This window comes from Macrobrachium rosenbergii, chromosome 34, assembly GCF_040412425.1.
Source record: "Macrobrachium rosenbergii isolate ZJJX-2024 chromosome 34, ASM4041242v1, whole genome shotgun sequence".
Classification (NCBI taxonomy): Eukaryota; Metazoa; Arthropoda; class Malacostraca; order Decapoda; family Palaemonidae; genus Macrobrachium; species Macrobrachium rosenbergii.
In genome coordinates, this window is record NC_089774.1 from 5,933,051 (window position 1) to 5,949,252 (window position 16,202).

At 37.6% G+C, this 16,202-nt stretch overlaps 1 protein-coding gene across 1 annotated transcript; it reads right to left on the reverse strand.

Moving 5' to 3' along the window:
• Positions 1-2,299: 2,299 nt before the first annotated feature.
• Positions 2,300-10,975, reverse strand: LOC136856107 (uncharacterized). The gene is made up of 6 exons (XM_067133756.1): positions 10,867-10,975; positions 5,044-9,048; positions 3,960-4,111; positions 3,681-3,840; positions 3,036-3,254; positions 2,300-2,949 (listed from the first exon to the last, which is right to left on the reverse strand). Exons 2-6 carry the CDS (start codon positions 9,006-9,008, stop codon positions 2,895-2,897), a joined length of 4,551 nt encoding a protein of 1,516 aa, XP_066989857.1. The 5' UTR covers positions 9,009-9,048; positions 10,867-10,975; the 3' UTR covers positions 2,300-2,894.
• Positions 10,976-16,202: the final 5,227 nt, after the last annotated feature.

The window sequence follows — 16,202 nt, forward strand, 5'->3', positions numbered from 1 at the left end:
GGTTGTTTCTGGAAGGTATTAAGTTTCCGGTTCTCTTAAGTCCTTTGGGATGAAGTTGCATGACCCTAGACTTTTTTAACACTTTCTTTGGCCATTACCACAGTCGTCTAACTACCTGGTACAAAAATTACTGCATAATTTAGTATTTTTGCAGTGGGATTTGAACAGAGCTTACTTACGCCTAGAGAGTGGAGGCTTGGTTTAATTGCTAGTTATGTGAGAATAGTATAATATAGATGTATATACATAATATACATACACATATATACATATAAATACACATACATAAACACATATAAACTCACACCTATCTATATATCCACAAAACTGCTCCCATTTCCTACCGTAAGTATCCGCATTTAACTTAAATACAAACAGATTTTGAAATCCTCCTAACTTGTGCTAAATCTCCCCACACGCGTTATATATTCGACGATAAAACTGTGACGTGAAACTACAAATGGTCTTGTATGGTCCTTTAAATATAATGAACATTATTTAAATACATATTAATAGTTCCAGAACTTGGGCAACTTAAATGGGTCATTAGTACTAGTTGGCTGGTTTTTGGTTTTATTTTTTGATTTATTACTCGTTTCTACGAAGCTTTTATCCGACCTTTTATGTTGGTGTTATGTCGAGTGAAGGTTCAGGCGAGAGATATGTGAAGATGATAATTGGAGAAAAGATATTTATTGATGACGGTGTGTGGAAGTTTAGGCGAGGTTGGAACGGCAATTTTAAAAGTGCGTAAACACTTTGCTTTGTAATATTTGACGTTTATTAGTTAACTTTATATGTACACACTATATACAGTATATATATATATATATATATATATATATATATATATATATATATATATATATATATATATATATATATATATATTCAATCGTGAATAGGCCTAAAAGATGGAGTGCTCTATTCTAGGCGAGGTTTTAACGGCACTTGAAAGTGTTGTAATTTGTACTCTTTGACACTTACTTGTTAACAATACACAAACGCACGGATGTTTTATTATTATATTATATATATATATATATATATATATATATATATATATATATATATATATATATATATATATATATATATATATATATATATGTGTGTGTGTGTATGAAGCTGATAAATAAGTGCTAAAAAGTAGAAACCAAAAGTGTTTAAGAAGTTCAGAATTGCCATCACAACCTCACCAATTTTGCAATTATTATGCTCCTATCAGCAATTATCATCTTCGTATCTCTCGCCCAAACCTTCACTCGACTTAATACGAACATAAAACAAGGAAGTAGGTTGAATGAAAGTTAAAATGGCGAGCAACCGTCCCCGATTTGTTTCTGGGTTCAAGTGGCTCCATTTTCATTTGCGTCAATTCTGGGACTGTATTAAATATATTCAGTATATTTAGAACTTAATAAAGGAGAATTTTCAAAATTTTTGATTGTTAGGCAAAAAACAGATTTAATTTTCTTATGTTTTGTGTATGTTTATTTTTACTTTTAATTGTGTATATATATATATATATATACAGTATAATCTGCAATTGTGTTTAGGCCTATAGGCCTAAGTTTAATTCGTGCACGCAGCCACAACCACAGCTTAATAATTGCAAATAAACATTATCCCTCATATATCTGAAGCCACATTCCGAAATCATATTTCTACCCGTTCCTGATTTAGTGTTGGCAACTGGGAATTAGGAATCGAGCGCTGGTCACCTCGCTCAATTTGGAATGAGCAGGAGGCGGGAATTACCTGCTGGAATTTTTTTGGGCTTCGACATTTCGGGTTTTATTGGTATTTTGAAGTTCGGTCTTGATAATTAAGTGTCTACAGTTTTGTATATTGTTATTTAGTTTTATTTTGTTTAGGATTTTATTTTTGATTCATTTAATTTTAATTTTTTTCATTAATTTTAACTTAAACATCACTGAATTTTGACTGAGTTTTATATTCTGTTATCTTCGTAATTTTTGTATATTTGATCCCAGTACTGAAATCTTTTTTAGTATATTAGTTTAGGCCTATATTAGTTTAGGCCTATAAGCACCCAGTACTTAGTATATTAGTTTAGGCCTATAAGCACCCAGTACTTAGTATACTATAGCTGGTTCACTTCAGGTAGATTCTTGGGCCTACCAGACGTTTGTTTGACGGCTTCTGATTGGCTGGTATCGGTACCCCTAGCCAATCAGAAAACTAGCAGTATTTTATATTTCTTCATTTATCTCACGTTTTGCACAAGATAGGAAAGTTTTGGTCATACCCGAGATCAATAAGATAAAACACAAAGTGAAGAGAGAAGCATTTCATTTTTTATACCTGCTTTTACTTATCACCAGATTCTGCATCATTCATGCTATCAAGATCAAATAAAACTTGTGTTTTCATACAATAAATTCACCCTGAATACGCTGGTGCTTTCGGATTTTAGATGCGTGTGATATGTGATGGGAAAATGAAGAATATGTCGAACTTTTTCACTCCAGTGTCATACATGCCTGTATGTCTGGACGTATCTGATAAGAAAACATTAATAAGCAGATGGATGCATCTGGATGTGTTGGCTTCAATTTAGTCTAGGTGAGAAATTTGCATACTGTGGGCCAGAGTCATCTTCCACGGCAGAACATCTTCTGGCCCTAACATCATAATCCTAAGTCATCTTCTGGGCCTAACGTATCATGATCCAATGTCATCTTCTAGAGCAAAACATTATGCAAGGCCATCTTCTGGATGTTGAAGTGTCGCCATGTTACCCAAAGTCCTCTTCCCATGCTGAGTGTATCATGATCCCAGGTATATACCTTTTAAAGGGACAAATCCAAACTGTTCATCCAAAACAGCTGACTCTACAGCGCCGGGCACTTCAAGGTTGCACTGTCATTTCACCACGAATCCACATCAGGAAGGGTACCAGGTTTTACATGGCCAGGTATTCCACTGAAATGAACAAAGTTTTCCCTAGTAAGAGTCAGAAACATGTCTGTTTGTTAAAGCAAGTATGCTAGTGAGACAGAGGTACTTACCATTCAATACTGAGACTCGGAACTTTCTTAATGGTTTTCACCGGTGACTTCAGGTGCGGCTTGGGCCGGATGAGTGAGTTGAATACCTGTGACTTTTTGAGCGACGTGGGCAGGATGATTGATTTTCTAATCCTAAGGCGTCTCATGTTGGATTCGAAGCAGTCGACCTCTTGGTCTTGCGTCAGGTTCAGATCAGGGAAAAGGAGATAGCTTAGCTCTCTGTTGGGAGGTAGAAGGAGAGTTAGCCTGATGACTGAGGCAGCAGCACATTCAGCAAAATGGCAGTAATACAGAAAAGGGTGAGACGATGAGTCTTGGACCAAGAGATGTTAAGTACCATTTGGAGGCTTGTGTAAAGGTTCTTCTTTATGTAAACTTATGGATCAGTTATGCTGAGGAAGCGGCTAACCCCATACTTGAAGAAGTCAAGTCTAAATTGGCCTTGTTGCTTATTGAATATCATTGTTGCACAGAACAAAAATGAATACACACAACGTGTTGTCGTTATTCTAAACAAATATGAAAAGAAATTGTAAAAGAACAACAAACCCAAGACAATAGGAGGCCTTGGCATAGCAGCTATGGTAGAACTCAAGAATTTAGACCATTGGATGTGGTAGGTGAATTAACCCAATAGTTACATACTGGAAATCTGTGGTGGGCGTGAAATTTAGGGCAATTTTCGTAGCTTTCAGAACGTCCTCCTCAGAAGTCACCCCAGGGATGCAGAGGCTAGGAGGATACATCAGGCCACTTTGTAATGGACGAAGTTTCTCTGGGTCCAAATTAAGGCTCACACAGACACCTGGAAGGAGATAGAATACAAGGTGAGAACAAGTTCATTTTACTTTGCAAAACCATTTTCAAACCTAAGTTTCACACATGAATGCAACATAAAGATGAATAGATAGATTATGCACTCACATAAAGAATCTAACCAGTGTTCACCCCTGAGAAGGAAGCTCTGGAGTTTAAAGTAGGCAGAAGTATCAGGAACGCTTGCCCACAATGTTTCCAGTGTCTGAGGAAGCCTCAGGTCTCCTGACATCCTCCCAACATACTTCTGTACTTGGCACCTGTCAGGGATGGAAGCAGGTTATCAAAAATGGCGAATGAATCGTATTCTGTTTGATTCTTAGCAATGTCCACTCATTCCTGATGAACCTTTTGTGCAGGTGTAGGAAACAGGTAGAAATGTGAAAGTTTTCTACACAGGGATTCATCAACATTTCAATCAATAGTTAGAGTTTGAAAAAAGCAGTGATCATTGTTTTGTATTTTCTTAGGGAGCTACAATCTCTTGGGGTAAACGGCTTAATCTATATGTATATAAAACTATTACCGTAACAAAAATCAGCTTGTTGTCAGTGATAACAGCCATCTATACCAATCTTCATTATTTGATTTCCTGTAGATTAGCCAACACAGTAGAAACAAATGACTGTGGAGGTACAAAGGGAGATTTGAAAAAGTTGAAGGGTTGAGAGATTCCAGGGGGTGATGGAATTCCAAGCAAGTGACTGTGGCAGACAACAGTGATTGTGTAACTGAGTGGGTGACCAAGTTACGTAAGTATCTTTGGTCGAGTAAGATGTGCAAGCAATTTGAATAAGGGACATGACTGTTCATCAGTATTTGCAGTAAATGATTCAGGTTTCTGTAAGAAGTATAAGGGCACAGTGTTAATGAGTATAACTGGTGGGGGGTACGGTGAGACTTGATTGTGACGGCAACACTGACAAACTGAGGGGTCGATAAGGTGATGAGAGACTGTGGGCTCAGAACACCTACTGTAATGTCTCTTCCACCATTTAGAGGATGCAGGATAAATAACCTAATCTTGCTATGCAAACCTGGTAGTATAATTAGTCCCATTAGTTATGCATTCTACCTGTCTTTGTGTTCTTAATTCTATCACATTGACATAAGAACAAAACAGAATTAATGTCAAGGAAAGCTGTGCTATTATGATATAATAAAACTCAAGACCAATGATGGATTTCCTTACTTTTCGAAGAGAACGTTGAGCGCATTGGTGGATGCCGTCGGCACCGTAGGGTTCTTGAAGTCATGGTGCAAGTCTAGGATGACCTTGAATTCATTTCTTGCTAATTCGTGGAGAATGGTGTCAGTACTTTGAGTCATCTTATCTATGTACACAGAAACCTCCCCTTCATAGGCATCTCTGTCAAGCTTTGGCAGGTTCTGTAATGGCAAGATGTAATATTCTGCATTATGAGTGTTGATTAGCATCTTTCCATTTCCAACACTCAGTTTTCTCAAGTGAAAGCCATGGTGTCTGGTCAGTGTCAAAAGTTCTTGTATCTCAAACAGACTGGCTTTCACCTGTATATCAATGTTTATGTTGCTGGCATCTTGCAAGGGTCTCAAACCCTGTGCCAGTACAAGGACATATCTCTCAAAGTTTGAGTCTGTTATTAAAATGCTCTCCACATTGATTTTATAGTTACTGATAAGTTGAAGCAAGTCATCACTGATTCTTACACCATCCTTGATGGCAATTTTAACACTTGGTGTATAATCGTTTCTGCGTTGCGGAGACAAAGATCTCAGGATCAAGAGGCACAAAGTAATGTTAGAATCATTTATTTCAAAATCTCTTACTTGGAACGTATTTATATGAAAGCGCTTCTTCGTTATCTCTGTCATCAGTCTGCCGATAGAAGAAATATCTTCATCGATAATTAAATGCATCTCAACATTACTTGCTGCCTTGAAGGTTGTTGTCATTCCTTCTAACATTGCTGTGTAGGCAGTGAAATTCTGTGCAGTTACCAGAAAACGCCTAACTGTGAATCCATTGAGATTTATCAAGGTTAGTAAATCACTCGCGCCTGTCAAGTTTCCAGTAATATTAATATCTAAGCAAGTTTTATTAGCCTGGTTTGAGGGCACTGACATATCTTTGAAGGCTGAAATGTATTCACTAAAGTTTGTGTCATCTATAATAAAATCCCTGACTCTAAATAGTCTGAACTGAAACTGGTTTTTCTTGATGATGTTCAATAGGGCAGGGAGCTTCCGCAAATCTTCATCTACATTTAAAACTACTTCTAGCTTTTCTTTATCCCTAAAAGGCATGGTCATCTTACCCAGCAGGTCAATATATTTTGCAAAATTATTGCCATTAATCAGCAGTTCCCTTACTGAGAAATGATGACACACCAGGAGTTCTAGGAGTTCATCACCTCTGATCAGATCACCAACGATATCAATTTTGGCAATGTTTTGATTAGCATTTGGAGGCAATTGTGGGAAGCGCTTAAGCATTTCAATGTACTCCTCGACATTGGAATCACAAACCTCAAGATCGTGCACTTTTAGCCTTGTAACTTTCAAGTTCCGTTCTTTTACCACAGCTAGTAGTTCCCCGATGTTGCACAAGTCTTCATCGACAGTGATATCAACTTCAATGTCACCTTCATCTTTCAGGGGTGATGAGAGTTTCTCAAACATATCAGTGTACTCCCTGTAATTTCTCTGAGTCATAAGTAATCTTTTAATTGACATTTGGAACAAGTTGATTAAGTAGAGTAATTCATGAGCTCCCTGTAGTTCTTCCTTAATGGCAATGTCAATCCTCACTGCTGTGGCCTCCTTGAAAGGGCGCTTCAAAGATTTCAAGAGAGCAATGTAGGCAGACACTGATGAATCTGTTATCTGAATGTTCCCACTGAAAAGCTTTTGCTGCTTACTGATGAAGGCAGCAGTGAACTCATCACACTTGACAGAGTTGAGTATTCTGATCCACGAATCTCTGTTGCTCATTCCAGTCGACTGGAGAAGCTCCAAAGCTTCCAGTTTCAAAGCTTCAGCAATTTCGGCCTTTTCGGAATGAAACATTCCTATCAGACAAAATAATGTGTTTTCAAATTTTGCTAGTTCCAACTGAGGGGAGCCACGAATGTCTTCTAGCAAATTCCGAATGACACGTGTTTTGGGGCCTGAAAATGACCGTAGCACTGAAGTAACGGCTGTTCTAAAACCACCTCTCCTGGTCTTGTTCTTATTTCTTAGTTCTTCCTTCACCTTCTCCACAATGGTGTGACTCACCGTAGGCGAAACTCTATTCTGAATAAGACATGAAGTTACTTCTTTCATTATTTCTTGTATGTCATGTCCGTGATCTTCCCCAGAGATTTCAAGAAAAATATACCAAGCTGCGAGAAAATCTTGGAGACCTTTGTGCTGGAATGAGTATATCACATCTGTGCTTGGAACACGCTTAAGGAATGCACTAGTCATCTCTGCAGTGGGAACTTGTATATTGCTGCAGACTTCCTCCAGTCTTTTATAGGCTTGTTGTGGTAGGTTAATTTGATCATTCATGAGTCCCCTTAGGGATTCTTTGCTTAAAGCATGCAAGAAGAAATCAATCTTTCTGTGCAACACAGATTCGTCAGCTGGTGTACTGACTTGCAGTCTTTCTTTCAGTCTGCTTTTGTGCAGCTTGAATATCTCTCCATACAGTTCAGGGGCAGTGTTAATTTTGATGACATTCATGTGGTCATAAGCCCATAATATGTTCAGTGAAGAAAGGTTATATGGCAGCCTCCATAAATCAGCTAAACGGTGTTCAGTTCTTTTCAGATAGCTGAGTAGACCTTTTACTTCTTGTGCATGTGGAAATATCTTAGCAATCTCACTGTGGTATTTGATAACAAAATCATCCCTTCTTTCCAAAGGAATTCCCAGAAGCTGGATATGCTTTAAGTGGAAACTCGTTGTTTGGCGCAAAAAAGTCAGCTTCTCAGGTCTTGTTGTAATCAGCAATGTTATTCCAAAATGTTTCTTAAGGTCAAGAATTTCCCTTAGCAAATTAGCTGATGACTCATTCAGTTCATCCAGACCATCCAGTATGACGAATACGTTCTGATCAAGCACCACCCTTTTCAGATCACCAGGTTTGAACATTTTGGAAACTTTCGGCATCAGGTGATGCAGTAAATCATCGAATGACTTTATGGCCGAGTTTCTGCACTCGGCTTTCAGCAAAAGATCATACTTGTCGAGGTACTTCATGTTACCCTTCTTTAATTTCCAGTCACAGACAATCTTCTTTGTCAGTGTTGTTTTCCCAACCCCAGCTACACCATCTATTACAATGATATCTTTTGTTTTCCCAGAACTCTGATCACACAAAACATCCTCATATGAAGCACTGACCTCTTGTCCGGATGGCAACTCTCCTGTAAGTTTCATCTCTGTGTAAACTTCCTTTAAAGGGAGTTTGACCTCAATTAAATGGTTCACGGTACTAACTACATTTTCATAAGCCATGTCGTATTGCTGAAGCACTTCCTTCACGCCGTCTTCGTTGACTAAGTCTGACAGGGCTTCGTGGAGTATCTCCTCCGTGTAGTCTTCAAATGTCTTCGCTTCAAACTCGCCGTAAAGATACGTCCTGATTTCAGATTCCACATCATCAATCTCACGCTCAACCGTGCCTGGCTCAAGGCCGTAAATCTCGCCACTAAATTTCAGAATCCTAGTCAAGACGTCTTGAATCTTTTTTGTTTCCTCAATAAGGTTCTTGTTTGTGAGGGGTGGGTGGTCGTCGTGAGCCAGTTCATTCCTTTTATTTTTGACGAAGGTTATGAGAGATTCTATGCCAGCTGTTTCTTTGTCCTGTGCTTCCCAGCTCCCAGGGTCCTTGGCCAGGCCGTGGCTCCCGTTGCGAAGGCACCTGCACAACAGCGTGATGTCAAATGACTTCCCGTCAAGGTCACTCTTGACCTTTTCCTTCTGGGCAGTAGTGAGCCCCTTTGTAAAATTCAGAATACTCTCGGCTTCGTAGTAGTCTAGCAATGACGAGTAATTGGATCTTCCAGGTGAACCATTCTGAAACACAAACAATAGGACTCGAGTCGTCACTTTCTTGTGAACGCAGCTGAGTCGCATCAGATTCTTTTCCTCAGTGCCATACCCTTTTGATTCCGTCTGTGAAGCCATGGGAATGGCAGTAATGGAGAACTGTGGGTGTGTCCAGAATCTGAAAGTAAACAAAGAAGCTGAGACATAGTCACCATTTCGGAGTCTGACGACAGGAGATGAGTTGCCAGAAATGAGATGTTCGAAAGTCTGACTGCGGGAGATGAAATAGAGCAAGAAATTGAGAACTACTTACGTATTTGAATCTGCCTACCAGATTATCTCGGGTTTGAATGTAAGTAACATTTATGTTTATATATTGCTTACACGTGCATACTCACACATACACACACAGAATGTGACAAACCCTGGGACCCTAGGACATTGTGTGGATATACAGAGATAAAGAATAAATTATAATTGGAACCTGAATATAAAATTAAGGCCAAAGGCTAAGCATTGGGACCTATGAGGCCATCCAGCGCTGAAAATAATGGTGAAATAATGGTTGGCAGAGGGTGGAAAGTCAGATGGGAGGAAGAGAGTATGATCGGAGGTACAGTGAAAGCAATGGAAGGGGTTGTTAAGTCACGTCTACAGTGCACCGATTGAGGCACGCTGATCGCACTACCCCCTGTGGGGAAGAATAAACTATAAGATAAAGAGGAAGTAAAGAAAAATAGATGAAACAGGCAACCCTGAAACCATGCTATCTGGCTGGAAGGGGCGACAGATGAAGTGTCAGTGCTGAGAGCCACCAGTAGGGGTATCTTTGTCAGTGTCTGACGTTGGGCTTCAGAGACCTGGAAATGAGAATCACTACTATATTGAATCCTGGAAGTCAAGCTCAAGAAATGAGAACTGGGGTGCATTCAACGCCATCCGCTGGAACCTGCTGTGACTTTGTGTCTATCTTTGAACCCCCATGGGCATTACTGAAGGGCCTTTGCATACTCCCTTCCTTAGGCCCCTAGCTGCAACCTCTTTCATTCCTTTTACTGTATCTACGCCCATATTCTCTCCTTCTTCCACCTGACTTTCCACCCTCTCTAACAATCATTTCATAGTGCAACTGTGAGGTTTTCCTCCTGTTACACCTTTTGATAGCATCCTTACTGGCAAAATTTCCCTCTCAGCGCTGAATGACCTCGTAGGTCCCAGCAGCGCTTGGGCCTCTGGCTTAAATTCTACATTCTGTTCTCTTTGATTGAAATTCTTACTGATTAAACTGCTGAACCCTTTAACACTTCCCGTCAGTTCTCAAGAAGACAAGGGGCTTTCCCCAGCCTCTGAGAAGTCGAGTTGAAGGTCTCAAGAAGCCAAAGGGCTTTCCCCAGCCTCTGAGAAGTCGCGTTGAAGGTCGGAGACAGGCAAAGGATATGCCGACAGAACATAGATCAGGCAGCTGTGAATCACTGGTGGCGGAGTTGGGCGAAAGCGACGCTTGGCAGCAATTTCCCCTAAATTATGAGCCTGGGGGGGGGGGAGTCCTCTCAAACAAAAGAAGCTGTCTTAGGACGTCGTAAAGTATCACAGAACAACGAGAACTGATAAATTACGGATATTACTATTGTTATTGTTATTCAGAAGATGAACCCTATTCATACTGAACAAGCCCACCACAGGGGCCACTGACTTGAAATTCAAAGTTGATTATTGATTATTATTATTATTATTATTATTATTATTATTATTAAAGAGTTCAGTAGGAAGAAGTAAGAGGAGGTAAAAGGGCGAAACAGAAAGAAGAAATCACACTTATTAAAAAGAAAAAATGACAAATCAATAAATAGATAAGAATGTATTGTAATGCAAGAAGAATAGCGTTACGGTTACTGATGCCACAAGACTCTATACACCACTTTGCCTCATTCATCGTGACAGACACACGGACACAGACAAGCAGGCAGACAGACAGGAACGGACGGAAAAACATTACCTCCTTCCGTGTTCCCGGTGTGGTGGTAGAATCACTTGGGCTACCTAAGTAGAGTCTGTCTCTGTGTGGACTACATCTTACACTGCGCAGTGGAGAACTAGGCGATGAACTGAGCGGCCGGAAATGAGCAAGGTCTTATCTGTGGGAATTCCTTCTTCCTTCTCTCTCTCTCTCTCTCTCTCTCTCTCTCTCTCTCTCTCTCTCGTCGTAATAACCGAAATTCAACGGTGCTTATTTTGGCTATAAAGTATATTACTTGTCATGACTGTTAATATATAATAATAATTAATAATTATAATAATTTTCTCGTTTCCAATCTAGCTTCACGCGGCATCGGTACGATATCTCCTCCACACTCGCTTAATCGTGTGCCTGGCAGCGGAAAGAAGCAGTAACGGGAAATGATCGTGCTATGTGTCAATGTGTTATCTGTCAATTCGCTCTGCGACATTTCCTGAGCGAATGGCAAGCAGTTCACGCTCATTTTTGGTAATACAGTGCTTTATTATTATTATTAAATTACTTACATGATGTTATTATTATTATTATCCCTAACCTCCCTCTCCCCTTCCTATTATTAAACGCCTGTCTGTGGGAGATGTAGCAGACGTTCCATTCTGTAGATGAGTTCTGCTGACTCATGCGACTTTGTCTTAAAAGAGTAAACGCCTTGACTAAAACCATTTGAGAATGCACTATATTTTACCAAAAATTAGGGGGAGGTGTCTTGTACAGTGTCAAAGCACCATTTCGACCAAGCGATTAGTTTGCAAGATATTTGAGAAAAACGGTGACTCGCGGTTCCTGAAGTGGACAGTGAATCACTGTTTCGCCGTGTTCTGTACTAGCCTTTGGGGATCAAGTGTTCCTAAGCCTAGGGATTTCGTGAAATCCCTAGATTTCACATAACACTTACTGTAACAGATATAAATATCCACGGTGCCTTTATTGTGAAATGGTTTTATTCAAATTTCACGGTCAGGAATAATTAAAGAAATGATGCTTAATATTCTCTAAGAGTATATTCCCAGAACACGTAGACCATTTACTAGTCCTTTTGTTTATGATTCACTAGGACCATTTATTGGCTTCTTTGTATCGTTTTTCTTTTGTTTTTTTTCATTTATATAGTTTTTTTTTTTATTCCTGGCGCCATTCCAGGACTGTTTTGTCAAAAATGCAGCTTTTTTTTTTTTTTTTTGCCAAGTTTGTACCTCTTAGCCTGCTTGTATCCATCTGGCTAGTTTGTACGTGGCTAGTCGTACCAAAACACTTGTTTATACAATTTTTGTTCATTTTGTACCAATGATAGGTCTGTTGGCACCGTTTAATTGTTCTGTTGTACCATCCTCGCATGAAAACACTATGGGTAGCCTTGCAACCTTTATTTTGTCACGTTTGTACCACTTAGCCTGTTTGTACCCCTCTGGCAAGTTCGTACTTGGCTAGTTGTACCATTTACTGGTTTTTTATACCATTTTTATTCTTTTTACACTAATTTTAGTCCTATTGGCACCTTTTCGTTGTTCAGTTGTACCATTTTTAGCATATTAAGCACCATCTGTGGACATTTACACCGTTTTTTCACTATGCTGCACCTGATTGTACCCTCTTTGCACCGTTTTCTTTTTTATCCATTTGCATCTTATTTCACCTTATTCAAATACCCAAGTACTTTTGACCTTATCTTGATTTATATTAAGCATCAGGTAACAGATTATTATTATTATTATTATTATTATTATTATTATTATTATTATTATTATTATTATTATCTTGAAGATTGAAATGTATTCTCCGAAATGGATGAAAAAAGAATAATATATTTCAGATTAATTTAGCTAGTTTTTGTCATATGCTTAATTTTGTGGATTAAGTATGAGGAATGGGGATACTTTTGTCAGTTTTTATGGTACGTAATGTCCTGGGGTGGGGTCTGACGATGGGACTTAATATATATTCGACGATGTATATATATTACCATTATGTGTAGGTCCATATATATATATATATATATATATATATATATATATATATATATATATATATATATGTGTGTGTGTGGGTATATATTTGCTAACCTTCTCATAAATTATTGGTAGATTGACCTTCATTATAAATACGACGTCATTGTAGTTAATTTTTGGGATAATGAAGTGTGATTAACCCATCGCCAGAGATAATGAATTACTCCTTCATTATTGATAATTTCATAGTTTTTTTTTCTCCGCACAGATTTTTTTTTTTAGAATTTTGAGTTTTTTTAAATGTGGATTTTTCAAAATATATATTTTTTAAATATGTAGGCTTCTCTGTATTTTAGATATATAGGTTTCTTTGTATTTCAAATATATAGGTATCTCTGTATTTTGAATATATAGGTTTCTGTATTTTAAATATGCAGGTTTTCTATATTTTAAATATATACGTTTCTCTTAATTTTAAATGGGTAGGTTTCTCTATATTTTATATATATATGTATATATACATACATACATACATATATATACACATAGGGTTCTGTATTTTAAATGTATTTCAAATGAGTTTTTTAAAAGTAATTATAGTATCATTTTGATTACAGAAATGAGAGCATTGCATGTTGCAAGTCAGATGATACACTGCCTATTATTTTGATTAGTTTTAGTTTTCTGTAAAAGAAAACTATTGTGCCGACTTTGTCTGTCCGTCCGCACTTTTTCTGTCCGCACTTTTTTCTGTCCGCCCTCAGATCTTAAAGACTACTGAGGCTAGAGGGCTGCAAATTGGTATGTTGATTATCCACCCTCCAGTCATCAAACATACCAAATTGCAGCCTTCTAGCCTCAGTAGTTTTTATTTTATTTAAGGCTAAATTTAGCCATAATCGTGCTTCTGGCAACGACATAGGATATGCCACCACCGGGCCGTGATTAAAGTTTCATGGGCCGCGGCCCATACAACATTATACCGAGACCACCGAAAGATAGGTATATTTTCGGTAGTCTTGACTATACGCTGTAGCGGCTGTACAGAAAACTCGATTGCGCCGAAGAAGAAACTTCGGCACATTTTTTACTTGTATTTTTACAAGAATGATAAATAAGTTATGCGAAGAAATAATAAATAATAATTAAACACTGAAATTAACTGATAGGAACTAGGGGTCTTATTGTGCCCCATGGCTTGACGTAGGCAGGTTTGAACGAGATTTGGGCTTTTCTTCAAGAGATGGACTGTAATACTAGCAAACGTTGGTCTCATTGTGGCCCATTTTCTCTATATCAGACCCCTGTTAGTTTCAGTAATGTATATTTATGTATTTATATACTTACTCATCTATCTATTTATTTATATATTTATTTGTTTAATTTTTCGTTAGCAAGACGGGTGGTAATCTAACCCCAAGGTCAAACCTTGCAGGTATGACCCCTTCAAAAAAAATATCAGTTTTCTAGCTCTGTCAGGTCATCCTAACTACTAGAATGCTTCGAGGAGGTACTTAATTGATTGATCTTCCAAATTTCGATATGAAAATGGACAAATCATATCAGAGACATCTTCGAGAGGCGTACCGCAAGGCAGCGTTCTAGGACCTAAAGTATTTAGTTTGTTTACCGTTGAACTGCCATTTGTTATACAAAAACACATCGACTGAAGTTTTTATTCATGGATGATGAGCAATTCTAGCTGCTATTTTACAACACTGAAGATATTGTGATTTTGAATAAAGAAGATTAATCAGTGGAGCTTCTGAGTTCATTAAGAATTCATTGCGGAGACGCGACCACACCCAACCTCTCATTTATTTTCGTAATAGCCTGAAGTTAATTTTCTTTCTAGTTTAGTGATGTTTTTGTATTTTAGTCAAGTTTATTCATGAACTTTAAAAGATTTTATGTTTGAATATATAAATATATATGAATGTATATGTTTGATATATAAAGATTTATATATTCATATTTATATATATATATATATATATATATATATATATATATATATATATATACATACATATACATACACATACATATCCATACATACACACACACACACACACACACACACACGCTATAGTCCTCCTGTAACCTAAACAGTGAATCGGTTACCCAGAGTAACATCTCTTGAGAAATTGCAACAGGCATTTTTGTACTTAGACGAGAGGAAAAAAAATAGATGATGAATTCTATCCAAAAATTTTTTTTAATAAAATGCTCCGTATTTATTTTCCATATTACTGAGAATAAGACCTTTACCTCTATGAATCTTCTGGGTCATTAAGACGTACCAGGAAATGACAAATCTGAACAGTGTGGGCTGGTGTCTAGATAATGTCCCTTTGGGAAAAATGAAAAATGTAATTCCTGGCTTTATAATAAAACTGTACTTATTTCCCAATACTTCTTTTAGGTTTTATAGACTAATGATAAAAATTCTCTGATATTTGCGTGCACACGTTCATAATAACAATAATAATAATAATAATAATAATAATAATAATAATTAAAAACTCTAATTCTGTTATTCAACATGTCAGAATAAGGTTAATAATAATAATAATAATAATAGTATTTACGGGAGAAGGTTAACTATAGTATATAGATATTATATATTATACAGAATAATAATAATAATAATATTTACTGGAGATAGGTTATCTGTAGTAGTTATATATATATATATATATATATATATATATATATATATATATATATATATATATATATATATATATATATGTGTGTGTGTGTGTGTGTATTCCAAATGCATCACAAGGGTTCTGTAATCAACTTCTACAGGGGACCACCTCGCGTAATTCAAGCGTTGCCTATTTTCCTGTGTTCTGTTAATTAATTTAATCATTAACGAAAAGGGGAGTGCAAATCTGGGGCGATAAACGAGAAGAGGGAAGTGAAGAGAGATATGGGGATAATTTGGAAGGAGAGAAACTGGAGGGTCCGGTGTTGTTGCGTGTTTTGGAAAATGAGGGAGACAAACCAGTTTTCAGGATGAGGGTGAATGTCTCCCACCCCTACCCTCCCATTCCCCTGCCTACCTCGCCCTCACCCAGGGCGGACAAACAGGTTTGCGGGGGGTGGGTGGCTGTGTCATGACCCCTCCTGTCACCCTGGGGGAGGACAAAGAAGAAATGTCCACTCGGATATCATTATTATGAATGTATATGTATATAAATATACATATATATACATAATTTATATAGATATATTTTACAGAATTATTTCCCCAAAATTCCAGTCAATGAAACCTGACCACTCAGTCATCCAAGAGATGGATTACCATCCCGTGAAAAATGGTTCATCACACCCGTCATCCATCAAACATTATCTCCGGAC